This window comes from Momordica charantia (genome assembly GCF_013281855.1).
Source record: "Momordica charantia cultivar OHB3-1 chromosome 8 unlocalized genomic scaffold, Mcharantia_2.0 BLBB01000008.1, whole genome shotgun sequence".
In the NCBI taxonomy this organism is placed as follows: Eukaryota; Viridiplantae; Streptophyta; class Magnoliopsida; order Cucurbitales; family Cucurbitaceae; genus Momordica; species Momordica charantia.
The window spans coordinates 333,913-346,847 of NW_028275166.1; the positions used below are offsets into that span (position 1 = coordinate 333,913).

The 12,935-nt window shown below is 35.9% G+C and overlaps 2 protein-coding genes across 6 annotated transcripts; one reads left to right on the top strand and one right to left on the bottom strand.

Annotated features, from left to right (window-relative positions):
- Positions 1 to 1,281: 1,281 nt before the first annotated feature.
- LOC111004803 (Melibiase family protein) lies at positions 1,282 to 7,171 on the bottom strand. 4 transcript variants are annotated; one of them, XM_022275999.2, is made up of 15 exons: positions 6,767 to 7,171; positions 5,491 to 5,644; positions 4,935 to 5,082; positions 4,553 to 4,810; positions 4,187 to 4,361; positions 3,736 to 3,797; positions 3,494 to 3,657; positions 3,290 to 3,387; positions 3,101 to 3,159; positions 2,877 to 3,011; positions 2,536 to 2,780; positions 2,287 to 2,446; positions 2,050 to 2,125; positions 1,899 to 1,949; positions 1,282 to 1,802 (listed from the first exon to the last, which is right to left on the bottom strand). In XM_022275999.2, exons 2-15 carry the CDS (start codon positions 5,556 to 5,558, stop codon positions 1,582 to 1,584), a joined length of 1,920 nt encoding a protein of 639 aa, XP_022131691.1. In that variant the 5' UTR covers positions 5,559 to 5,644; positions 6,767 to 7,171; the 3' UTR covers positions 1,282 to 1,581. The 4 variants fall into 4 exon arrangements, with proteins under 4 accessions (XP_022131691.1, XP_022131689.1, XP_022131687.1 ...); XM_022275997.2 differs by having other exon boundaries at positions 5,491 to 5,647; XM_022275995.2 differs by having other exon boundaries at positions 5,491 to 5,758.
- An 813-nt stretch (positions 7,172 to 7,984) lies between these two features.
- On the top strand, positions 7,985 to 12,935 carry LOC111004924 (coilin). Of its 2 annotated transcripts, none has more exons than XM_022276202.2 (12): positions 7,985 to 8,292; positions 8,520 to 8,584; positions 8,671 to 8,971; positions 9,638 to 9,763; positions 10,317 to 10,373; positions 10,639 to 10,792; positions 10,931 to 10,965; positions 11,052 to 11,243; positions 11,388 to 11,459; positions 11,547 to 11,696; positions 12,232 to 12,457; positions 12,548 to 12,935. In XM_022276202.2, the coding sequence occupies exons 1-12, from the start codon at positions 8,098 to 8,100 to the stop codon at positions 12,676 to 12,678; spliced, it is 1,704 nt and encodes a 567-aa protein (XP_022131894.1). In that variant the 5' UTR covers positions 7,985 to 8,097; the 3' UTR covers positions 12,679 to 12,935. The 2 variants fall into 2 exon arrangements, with proteins under 2 accessions (XP_022131894.1, XP_022131892.1); XM_022276200.2 differs by having other exon boundaries at positions 7,986 to 8,292; positions 8,671 to 8,925; positions 9,577 to 9,763.

Genomic DNA, 12,935 nt, shown 5'->3' on the forward strand with positions numbered 1-12,935 from the left:
CAAAAAGTGGGACCTGTGTGTCTCTTAATTATTAATCGATGCAACTTGCACTCAATAATTTAATACGAAAAAGTTTTGTCCGTAGGCGTCCGTCACCACTTACGAAACAACGAATAAGATAACATTTTAAATTTATTAATGTTTTGTGTATCTTCTTTTTTATATCAATTCCATAAATATTTACCGGATTAAAAGTTCGTCGCCCTATATGGGAAAGTCTGAAAATATTTCTCTCTAATAATAAGAATTAAAAATAACAAAGGTTTAGATTGCAGAAAATAAGATGGAGTGTAATTTGGGATGTTGAATAAATGATTTTGATTCAATTAACATTTTAATAACTAAAAGGTGAGAGTATTGGTGTACAGTTATCCACTTCCACTATGCACATAAAAGATTGGTTTTTGTTTCGGGACAAAGCACTTAAAAAATTGATTAAAGTGAAGCTTCCGATGAATTCCGTGAGCTCGGCGGCTGGCTTTGCTTATGATTAAATTAACTACCTGTTTATAATTAACATTAAAATATTATTGTAGTTGATTATCTTTTCCATTGAATGGGGACAGTTTTCGTTTTAAAAAAAAAAAAAACATTCTTTTAGATATCTTAGAATTTGGATGACTTTTGAAAATAATAATTATTTCGAAAGGCTTAAAATTAAAAAATTTAAAGTTTCATTTACTAATTCTAAAAACACCAATGAAATATTTTTAAAGTATTTTCAAATTGCTAAAAGCTTTTTTTTTTTATTACTATTATGAGAATTATGCTACACTCACATCCAACAACGAAAATGTTATCTTTCAAAAAAGACAAAAATGTATTCCAGAAAATAACAAAAATAGATATATGCAAATAATATATTTAGAGAAAAGTGAATGGAAAAATATGTTTAAAATAGTAAATATTCTAAAAGGAAGATATTAGCGAGAAGAAAGAAGCAATCATTGTTAATTATGTATTTGTTAACCGGTTATAAATTGTTACAGTTTATTTTAGATTAGTCGAATCAGTTGTAAGGTGTGAAGCCATAACTGTCTATTTAAAAGTACTAGAAAAAAAAAAAAAAACTGTCTATTTAAAGGCTCAATGTACATTTTAAAATTTTCCATTCAATAAATATTTCCTTTCACATGTCAGTGTAAGATATTAATCACGACCTCACATAAACATATTTGAAAAACATGATCATGATGCGATGAGGTCATTGCTTAGGTTTGGCAAATATAATCAAAATAGTACTAGGAAAAGTCTTCAAATTGGGATTTAACAAACTATACATACACAAAATAGTCTTAAAATTAATTAGAAAATCTTAATTTCATGTCATTTCATCTCTATTCATCTCTCTAACTCTATGCCTGCAGTCAACAGACCAGGCATCCCACCTTTATAGTTTTGATTATGGCAGCTAATTTAAAATCTTCATTTCCATGATGTTTAAGCATCAATAGCAAGTTTTTGCTCGGACAGAACAGAACTTGGATTGAAGTGAGAAAGAGCAAAGTACATATTTTTTAGAGCTTCAAGAATAGCAAATTCCAGAGTTATTAACTGCTTCCAATGGACGCAGTAGTTGCACTAGTTGCAATTGATGATAAGTAGTGCAGAACTATGGCTTTCGACTGGTGCTGCTATTGACCCTGTGATCACTCCAAAGTCTTTTCCAGACCATTCCTCTCTGCATTTACAGGAACTCTGACCCAATTTCTTGCCTGGAAGTACCTCGGCAAGGTCCGAAATCTGCGCTGATATTACTGTCCTCGCATTGTTTAGATTGAAGAAAGCAACATATATCTCACCTAAACAAGATCAAAATGTTTATTTTTAGCAATATTAACTAACATAAGAATGCTACTTATTTGAATATCCATTTAAAATCTGAGAGATACACCAACCTTCCCTTCCTGTCGCGACCCACGAGCGAACTCCAGTCGGAATAGATTGGGCTGCAAGAATGATGTTCATGAATGGATCATCGTGGTAAAGAAAAAGTCAAGATTCGAAATCAGTCATTTCAAGAATGCGACTTGATTTTGGATTCATTACCTTTGTTATACTTCACAATTGCACAATGTCCAGAATAATTGTTTGCCAACGTCCCGTTAGAGTTTAAATCCCACTTCTGGTATACTCGGAATGAACAAGAAGATAATTTAAGCATCAGAAAAAAAAAAAAAGGGTGAAAACAGATGGATGCAAAAGGGACTATTTTCTTCATCATCTCATAAAAACAAAGATATTAGCCAGTTGGTTAACCAGGAAAAACAAGAGACAAAGACTAACCTGGTTCTCATGCCTTTTACAGGGAAAAAATGATCCCCTTGTGAATGCTTCAGAACTACGCTTTCTTTTCAGAGTAGCATCTAGACAAACATCCGCTGTGCCAGTCGCCGATGTTATAAGTTCCACTTGATCATGGTGAGTATCAGTTGCCTCTTTATCCCTGCAGCAGAACATAATTTTTGTGACCCTGCTAGAGCCATAACAAAATTTTGAGACTGCCAAATAAAAGCAGAGCATCAAGCCAATTACATTGCAACTCGAGATCCTCGTTTAAATAGGCATAACGGTGCTTGATATTTGTGTTCTAGATTTTCCTTCCAACATATTTTTTCAAGACCTTGATTGAGACCTTCAGTAATCCAACCACCAGCCTTTGAATCTGCACAGTTGCTGAGACCCAACACAGGCAAAGTCGATGCCTCCAAATCTCTGGAATGCCATTTGAGAGTCTGCTCTATACCGTTTGAAACTTTTGTTGCAGCTATTTTAAGAAACTATAAAGGCAACGAAAATAAGAAGTAAAAATTTCAATATCAGGAAGATCTTTCCCAACTTCCAAATTTGAAAAATAGAAAAAAGGCTCAACTTGCCTCCATATTATTTGAGCTGAAGGAGTTAATCTCCAGTAGAGTAGGATTTGTGATGATACTATAGGTGGTATCATCAAGATTCCTCAAATCTCCTCCAAACATAATTGGAGACTTAGACATACACCATAGAGTCATCTGAAAAATTAAGTTCAACACAATTTCTGCGTCAAATGAAAATAATTAAGATAATGATCTCTCTCTCTCTCTTTTAAACACAAATGTACCTGAGTTCTTTGTTCATTTAAATTAAGGTTACTTCTTCTATGAGGGCCCTCGTTCGAACCTAAACATTTTATTGCAAAAGAAAAAAAAACACACAGTACACACACACACATTATTAATAACATTCATTCAATATTACTGCCATCCTACTGCCCGGCACGCAAAAAAAGGATCTTATAAAATTATATAACCTGGATCAGTAAGCCAACCCAGTGGAAGCATATCCAGATCAGGCCATGATTTACCCATCAGGCCTGTGGTACCTATCATTTTAGCAGTAGAGAAATCCCTGAAGTAGAGATAAAACGAACCATGTAAGTAGAGGTTGAGGAGACATCGATATGAAATGAAATGTATTCGAATCTCCTGAATTGAAATACAGCTGCTTTAATTACCGGGTTATGTCAAAGTGGGAAACAATGTCATTCCAAGTATCCCAATCATCCCCCGTTATTCTATACATGTTAGCCAGCCCACTTACAGACTTGGCCATGGCTGGTGTCACACTTGTTCCAGGAGACAGAGAATACACTATTGGGCGGTCAAGTTGTTTAATAACCTGTGCATATACTCGACGAATAAGCAAATGTGTATGTACGTGTAGTGTGCCTTGGAGAGAGAGAGAGAGAGAGCATACATCTGAGACGAGGCTTATTTCAGCTAAATCGAAATCATCGCCAAACACACAATCATGTTTCACTGCCAGAAAGATAAGAAAGAGAAGGTTATAAGGAATGATCATTTCAGATTGGTATCTAGGTTCCAGGTAATGGTTGGGAGTGGAAATAAATACATCATTTTAGAGGAAAATTATAGGTCTTTATACTGCCATAGTCAGCACCTATTTGAAATCTATGATCATAATTAACACATGACTGAAATTTCTGTCGATGAAGAATGCATTTTCGACGAGAGACCAACCACAAAAGATGGTTAAATCTGATTCATTCAAACAACTAAAAGAGGCATTGATTTCAGACATCTTATGTGCTCCAGAGAACAGATATAATCAGTCAAGTTGAAGAGTAAACTGAAATTCTTCACATGTTGGAAGTGACCTTGCTTTTTGTTAATTACAGTCAACTTACCAAAATCAACACCCCACTCAGCATATTGTAGATAAAGGGACCTTAAGAAGGCTTTTCCAGCTCCCGAATTGACGTTTACACTCATGAAACCATTACGCATCCATCCACAGGCCCTCGACTTGATCCCTATATCACTTGCAAACCACTTTCTCCCTGATTCTACATAGGCACCTCCCTAAGAAACAATTCAGAAAAATAAGCAGAAAATCATTAAATGCTCCCTATCTTTGATCCTAAGGAGGGAAAAAAAAAAGAGATTTCCTAGTGTATTATTTTACACAAGTAGCATTTATTCTATGTTTTAGAGCTGACTATTTAACCATGCTCATGTTGCGTAGAAATAAGGGAACTTGCCTAAGGTTTTACCTTTGAAACGTCCAATATAGGGGTATTAGCATTTACTGCCTGTGTACTAATTCCTCTCATGACATGAATTCCAAACTTTAACCCCATATCATGTACTTTCTTAGCTACTTCCGATAATCCCTTTCCACCTCGAGAGGAAGGCCACCGACCTGGGTCCGGGACCATCCTCCCCCATTCATCAATCACATCAAACCCAAGAGAATCGGTGTAAGCACCTGGAACCTTTTTTCTATACCAGAGGTAATCCACAACCACGTACTGCATCAATTAAACAAACCAGAGAAACATTAATCTTCTTACCAATATTTTTGGGCATTACCACAAAGCTAAAGGAATCCACACATTAGATCGTAAACGACCAATGATGCGATCAAATTGCTACCTCATATCCCTTAGATTTAAGCCGCTTGGCAACAATCTCTGCATTTTGTAAGAATTCTTCTTCGGAAATTGTCCAGCAAAACGAGTCATAGGAGTTCCAACCTCTCGGCGGGAAGGCCGCACGTTCTGGTCCATTTTTGGATGACACCCTGCAACAAATCAGAGTTCGTAAATACCATAGGATTAGTCAAGTTACTGGCTTTATCCATCACATAGCCTTAAATATCCAAAGTCAACTCAGTTCACTGCACCACACTTGCTCACGGATGTCCTTTACAGAAAGTCTCAAACAAACCACATTTCTAAATTTGCAGCAGGAGTGGAGATGGAGAGGAAGAAATTGAATCCATTAACACAGGAATATGAATTTAAAAAAGAAAAAGAAATAAAGAAATGAAGTGGGCCTTCGTTCAACAATAACGATCCTAGTTTTTACAGAAAGCAGACAACTCTCTCTTTACTAAATATGGAAACAGAATTCTTCAAACAAACCAGAGTTAACAGCCATAACCAAATAAGCTACAACTACAAGTGAGAGAAGGGAGAGATGTACAGACCAACTGCAGAGAAACCCGAAGCAGAAGAAGAGATAAAAGTAGAGAGAGCTGAAGAAGACGCCTTTCATGATGTGGGCTACAGCGGTGGCGGTTTTCAGCGATCAAATTCAGAGTAGACCCATAAAGCAGGGAACTGAATTGATATTTTTGATACCTTCTGGACAGGAAAAATGTTAAATTATAAGGACCCGTTCAGATGGTGCGTGGAACAGCATTAATTAACACATCCTCATCCTCGTCCTCATCGCATCCCCATCCTCATCCTCATCTTCATCGAATTACCAAGTTCAGAAATGAAAGATCCATCTATTTTATAGATCTAATGCAAGACGTGCCAGTGGCAAGTGATAATAGATGCTAAGATAAGATTTCCAATTATACCAAGTTAACAATTAACTTTTTAACTAAACAATGTTGAGACCACCAAATTCTCCGCATATAGAAACAACGGAATATTACCACTTTAAGAAAGAACTGTATTTTAATCAACAAAAAAAGTTGGTGAGGCTTAGAAAAACTGCAAGCTATATAAAGACTCGATTGCCGACTTAATGAGAACAAAAGCAAGAATGAGTGGGCTTGGAAAGCTCGGCGAGTGTAAGACAATATTTTCAGCAAACGAAAGAAAAACAAATGATATAATTCATATTAAATAAAGCTATAGCTAAAATACCATCATGGTCGTTATAATAAGTCGTCTTCTAAAATAATAAAATTTTCTCTTGTTTTCAAAGTTGCCTTGTAGACTTGTAGTTCTAATTTCCACCAAAATGATATCCTAATACAAAAAAATTACCAAACACTTCTCTAAAAAAGAAAAAAAATTACCAAATTCTTCTCTGGAAAGATTTTTTATTTTATTTTACCAAACTCCTCTGGAAACAAATAAACAAAATAGAAACAGCTCTTGGTTATCCCCATAGTACATCCCGAAATAAAATTCGATTCGAGATTAATTTGAGTTCTAAACTCAAACCCATGGGTGCCCAAAGATAAACACATTATCAAAGTTGGAAGTTTAAACTTTAAAACTCTCTACAATATTGCCTCTTCTTCATCTTGTCTCATGTAGAAAATCCACTGTTGTAAGACTACTCTGTGAAGAACATGATATCAAAGTGTGAAATTTGACTAATTATGGAAATACCCATTTCCATTTACTGAAATCTCTATTGGTTAAAAGAAAGAAGGAAGAAAACGAAAAGTTATTCTCCAGAAACGGAATGGGAATGAGAAAGAAAAAAAAAAAAAAAAGTAATGGCGAAGAATGGATTACCAGCGGAGAAATCAGAGGGATGGAAATGGTAGCGAGTAGACTGAGCGGTTAAATAGAAGGGTGGTGGAATCCCAGTGTAACGCATAAACGAACAGACTCATTACCAGAAGTTGAAGCCCGCGAAGTTCCACCTGACACATTGAAGAACAGCACGAAGAATCTCCGTAAAGTTGAAACAGAGTCCACTATCCAAATATATTTTCTTTCCCCGCGAGAAACTGAAGGAAGTCCCACTTCTTAATCTAATCAATCCGTGTTAAGAGTTTCCGACTCCAATTTATTAGGGCTAATTATAGAAACCCTTCCAACAAAATCGCACCTCTTGCTCTACACGTGTCATCAACTGCTTGAACTTGGTATTGCGGCTCGGCATTCAGCTTCCTTCACCCACTTTGCTTCCAACATCTCTTGTCATCTTATATTCTTCTTTGATTCAAATGGCCCCTTCTGTTTTCCTAAACAATATTCCGATCTTAATCACCTCCTCTTTGATGGATAAATATGGAGGACGCATCAGCAATCGCTTCGCGGAATCACATTCTTTGATTATGTAAGAAAGAGTGTAATGTTTAAATTATTTCACCAACTCTATGTGATGTTTTAAGTGAAATAATACGAAGACGAAAGAAAATCTATCTTCTAGAAGACTTACGGATTTGAATAAACTCAATTTGCATCATTGCTGCATGTGCGAAACTTTCTATAATTAAGTAAAATTGAATAAAATTTATGGTTACTAGTTTACTACTTAAAACTAAGTATATGTATCTTCCTTACAAGATTTATACTTGGTACAGAATAATTACGTTGTATAACCTCTTAATCAAAATCTTTAAGGTTGTCTCATTTCTAAGTTTGGTCTAATGCTTCCTATTATTAGCTTTAGAAAGTTCTTTTGCAATAAAATTTAAATAAAGAGTAACGCGATTTGTTTAAGATAAAATTTTAAAAAAATGCAATTTGAGTGGCAATTCCTATTTAAGAGAAAATAAAAATAAGTTTTGACGCAATTCATGAAAGAAAGGTAGGACACTTGTATTTTTTTTAATATAATAAATATGGAAGTTATAAGATGTCTTTTTATTTATTTATTATTTTTTTATCGAGTAATAAGATATCTTTTGAGTGAAACAAATACGACTATATAAGTAAGAGAGAATAAAAATTTAAAGATGGTTAATTAACTAAATTTTCACTTCTAACATTTTTAATTTTTCAATTAAGAAAAGGAGGTATCGAACAGCCTAAATCTCCGTGATCGAGTGAGAAGCCTAATTGCCCTGGATTTGTTGCGATCACTCTTCGTTTCTGTCGGTTTCTTCGTATGATCGATGGATTCGGAGACGGTAAGGATACGTCTGATCTTCGAAGAGGGGCACCTGCTGAGCAAGTCGCAGAGGATAAATGGCCTCAAACGGAGCTGGATTCTTCTGAAATCCCACCTCCATTCCATTTCCGACTTCTCTTCCTATCTTCTTGACTTTTTCCTACTTCGTAATGCTTGTCCTGATGGTCTCATTCTTTCTGTAAGTATCTCTCTCTCGCCTTTTGGTTCTCCTATGTTCATCCCGCTTACAATTCCCATTGTGGAGGTGTCATTTTCCATGCATGTATGTAATGGAGAAGGGGGAGGAATGGAATCTCTTTTTAAAATTTCTCGATGAACGCAACCGTCCCTGAATGTTGTGGTCTTGGTTTTTCTTTGTTTCGGCACTTCATAATGGCATGCTGAGCCTACTTTCCCCTCTTTCAGATGGATGGTTTTGTTTTACCACCTTTTGAGCCTACTGCTGTTTTGAAGGATAAAGATATTGTCAGGTCAGTTTGTGAACGACATCTTCTCAATAAATACTTTGTCTCTATAAGACCCAGAATCTTAGTTTGCAGCATTGTGCTGCTATCAGGGTGAAGAAGAAGGAGGACAATGTAACTGCGGTTGATAAGGTCGCAGACATGGTGGAGGGGCAATCTGCTGATATAGATGTCCAGCTTCAAGCCAACGAGGAGCTTGTGATGGATGGTAGTGACTACAAAAATGTAGCAGATGAAGATGAAACCTATGATCTTCCACATCAGTTGGAAGATACTTTGGAGGCGGGAAGCAATAAGAAAACCTTTTGTAGGAAGAGGAAGGCACTGAAAACACCTCACAGTTCAAAGTATTTAACACCAATCGCTGTCATACAAAAGCTAAAGAACTGTCAAGTAATCTTATTTTTTATACACAAGCCACATTTCTGGATCAAACACCATGCTCTTGAAGGGACTTGAGTCTTAATTGGTGCTTGGTGCTTATATGTTGCTTTTGTTTATGTTTGCCATTTCAATGTGAATAATGCCATTTTTTTAAAATGCAATTTATTGTTTTATTAGATTCAAAAAGTGATTTAAAATAACTGTACCTTTTATTCTTCGTAAACTAAATTCTGATGTAAAACAATAACCATGTTGTAACTTGTAAGAGGCATGTGTTTGTTAGTTCAACTTATGTCTGGTCAATTATGAATGAGCTATAATGAGGTGGAATTTTATGTTTTTTCCTCATCCATGGTCTTCATATGATGCCATCTCACTTTATACTAGATATATGGCTATCCATGATTTTGTCCCCAAGAAATCTCCAACAAGAAGTCTACGTTATTCCTTATAGTTCAAAATTGCATGACTCATATCTATATACTTGTTCATACTGCATTTTTCATTTAGTTTTTCATTATTTAGTGCATAGTCATGGCTGTACTGTACCTTGTACAAATTTCCTGATGTTTATCATTATTTTGGGTTATTTTTGTTGATTGTCCGAATTATAGGACAAAGAAAAATAGATATGCTCTGACTGCAAAATGTCTGCGTGCTCCATCAAATCTTCAGCAGCATATTGATCTAGACCACAATCAAAGATTCCAGCAGGATGTTATGCTTCCAGAAAAGAGTCCGGTCAAGAAGCCTAAATCATCCAATGTTCATACTGATGCATACGACTCCAACAAGAAAAATGTCAGTAAAGTAATACTCTTTTAAGGATACCATATCTTGTCAGTGTAGTTAAAAGAAATCTGGAACTCCTTTCCTCTAGAAAAACCTCTGTTTTAAGCGTTAAAGTGATGTTTTTGCTGTTGATGTTATGAGAATGTGACAGATTCCAACCTCTGAAATTTAGGGATTTCATTTGTTTTGTGAGGGCCAATTCCATAATGGGATGAAAGATCCCAATTTTTAACGGGGATGGAGAAACAAATTCATTGTTTTAATTTTGGAATAGAGGATGGGAAGTATATTTGTTGTCGCAACCCCAACTCTGACCATGTCCTTGTCCCCAAAATCAATCTTTATTCAAATTTTTAGAATTGTAGTATGTAGAAATTGCTTTCTTAATATATTGATAATAAAAATATTACATAAAATTAGTTCTATAAACTAATATAGAAACTGGGAATCAATTAAATCTTTATTAGTTTCTAATATTTATAAATTTCCAATTTTTTGTTATTAACTTTTTTTACATAATTTTTAAAAAATATCACTCATTTTAATTTTTGTTCTCTTTCAGCTTAAAAAGGATAAAAAGCAATTGATGAGGAAACAAGACAAAGCCCAGAAGGAAAAGGTACACTTGGTGTTCTGGGTGCCTGCTCTTGAAAAGGTTTTCCTTTCACATACATTAGTGGAGTTGACATCCTGTTCCAACGTCAACTCCACATTCTATTGGATCTGACTTATATGTGCACATGGGTAAAATTGATAAACTATTGTGTTTATTAAGTGTTGGGTTGTGGGACTGGACATATGCATATACATTCTTAGCCATCTAGAGATGAGAGTGCTTAAATTACTTCTTCGAGAGTGATAATGATTCACTGATCATTCTGCAGGTACAGCAAAGAATAGTTGAAAAGAGTAAGAGTAAGTTACCTGATGAAAATTACTTTGAGGAATCTGAAAAGCTAGCTGGCAGTAGTGATGATGAAGAAATTGTCCCCGTGGTAGTCAGACCAGGACATGTTCGTTTTCTGCCTTCTGGACAAGGTCTGTTTGTCTCTCTTGCTGCATGGTGCAAAGGAGTACTTGTAGCCTTAGAATGTTTCTAGCACCATAGGCTGTTGATATTTGTACTTCTTACAGTTAAATGTTTATGATGCACTTGTTTTAAATTTGTGTTTCCAGCAAACCAATTTGTCCATCCAGCTGAAACTTCAATGGTATTATCCCAGTGCTTACATCTCTTTGCTGTTGTAGTCCTTGCAAGTAAACCCAAGTTCTTTGACATTCGAAATGAGTGTTTCAGGACACCTCATCGTTGGATAGGATAACAATCAAAAAGGGACAAAAATGGGGTAAAGGGAAATCCTCGTCTTGGAGGAGTAACTGCAAGAATTGTGAGGGACAAAGTTCTACACTGCAAGTTAAAAAAGATTTTGCAACTTGGAACTACCCAATTGACTTCGATAAACTCAAACCTTGTGCTAGCTTGCCCAAGGTTTGTTTTGATAATTTTTATATGTTTAAGTATGAATCTCGCATATCTCTCAGAATCTGGAATTAGCTTCTGTTGCTAAAATATGTCTAAATTGACCCTTGTTTTGAATCGGAACCATCTCAGCTATGAACTTCTATGCTGCAGGGAGGTGACATAATTGCATATCGTTTAATTGACTTATCATCATCGTGGACTCCAGAACTTTCCTCCTTCAGAGTAATAATTCCTTCGGCTTCCAATATGATGTAAATGTCTTAGATGACTGATGAGGCACATAATTATGCCCTGCTCTATGTATGTTAGGTTGGAAAGGTATCATGGTGTAAACCTGAAGCAAATAAGATTATGCTAATTCCTGTTCCAGAATATCCATTTGTTTTCAAAAAGGCAGTGAATGAGGTATCAGCTACACAAGTGGACACTTCTCCATATGCGAAAGATGGCTCTCTAAAGGTACGCCATCATCTTTCTGTTGCTGGAATGGCTAGTACTCGGTTTCAAATAAGCATTAACTAATATTGCAGGATTAATGGTCATTTGTTAACCAGTATAGTTATAGTGCCTTGTTCTTTCATTGTGAGAGGAGGTCATGGATGGTTGGATCTTTTATCTATCACAAAATCTGATACAGATTCCAAATTTGGTTGTTCGTAACACATGAAGCTAAAATTCAGTTAATAGTTTTCATTCGGCTTGTTCACCTGGATTTAATCTGATAATTGTCACAAGCATGTGTCATTAGGGGCACAAATGTGGAGCATCTTGAACCTCAACTAAATTACACTTGAAAGCTGTCTGTTTTCTGGTGTCAGGTTAGGCTCAGTTTGATGAGATCATGATTTTGTTGTATAGATGGCCAAGAGAAAAAACTCTAAATCATGCTTTCAGTTAAATTGCCTAGGATTATAAGCCACCAAGCATAACACAACATAGAAGCTGATAATTGCTACTTGAAAGAAACTGATAAGGGGAGCTTTAACTAATGCAGGCAGATTACTCCTCACTTGTAGACATCCGAATTGTTGGGCGTGAAAACTCAAGTAGTTTTGAAGAAGCTGCTAATAAAATTAGTGAAGTATCTAGTACAAAACAAAGCTGGAACAAGTGGGAGAACCATTCCAGTGCACCAAAACAAAGCTGGAACAAGTGGGAGAACCGCACCAGTGCACCTAAACGAAGCTGGAAAAAGTGGGAGAACCATACCAATGCACAGGGTATAGATGCTACTTATGTTCTGTGCTGGGAATAAGTAAAGCTGGTCTTACAACAATCTAATTTGCTGACCTCTCTGTTCGTTGTTTCAGAAAATGGGAAGGAAAATGCATGGGATGAAATTCTCCAGGCATGGAGCGCAAAGAAAACTAATGTGTCCAAGGAAGTTCGATGGAGTAGAGCAGAAAAGAAAGTTCAGGAAGGAGCTCATCGTTCATGGTAAATTGCCTCCTGCGAGTGAGCTTTGGTATCATGTAAAGTCAAGCACCACAAGCGCATACTGTTTACCTATCAATTTATGTAATTCTGTACAAAATTTTACCACTTGTTCTATAAAAGGCGAGAAGGCTATGGAAGCTAGGCATTTTGTTTGAGCAGTTAGGTTCAGTTCAAACGTAGGGTAGAAGTAATTTAATTTTGTTGTAGAAACCTTCTGTCACGGTGGAACTTTGAAGTACAACGAAGTGGGAATGTTGCGTA

Bases quoted from the DNA above. Each gene is read 5' to 3' on its own strand.
- LOC111004803 (XM_022275999.2), bottom strand. From the start codon at position 5,558: ATGAAAGGCGTCTTCTTCAGCTCTCTCTACTTTTATCTCTTCTTCTGC. The intron at 3,388-3,493 runs GTAATTAAAGCA...TCTCTACTTCAG, and splicing joins TCCCACTTTGACATAACCCG to GGATTTCTCTACTGCTAAAA. The intron at 1,803-1,898 runs GTTGGTGTATCT...GATCTTGTTTAG, and splicing joins GGTCGCGACAGGAAGGGAAG to GTGAGATATATGTTGCTTTC.
- LOC111004924 (XM_022276200.2), top strand. From the start codon at position 8,098: ATGGATTCGGAGACGGTAAGGATACGTCTGATCTTCGAAGAGGGGCAC. The intron at 9,764-10,316 runs GTCAGTAAAGTA...GTTCTCTTTCAG, and splicing joins ACGACTCCAACAAGAAAAAT to CTTAAAAAGGATAAAAAGCA. The intron at 10,793-10,930 runs GTCTGTTTGTCT...TTGTGTTTCCAG, and splicing joins TTTTCTGCCTTCTGGACAAG to CAAACCAATTTGTCCATCCA.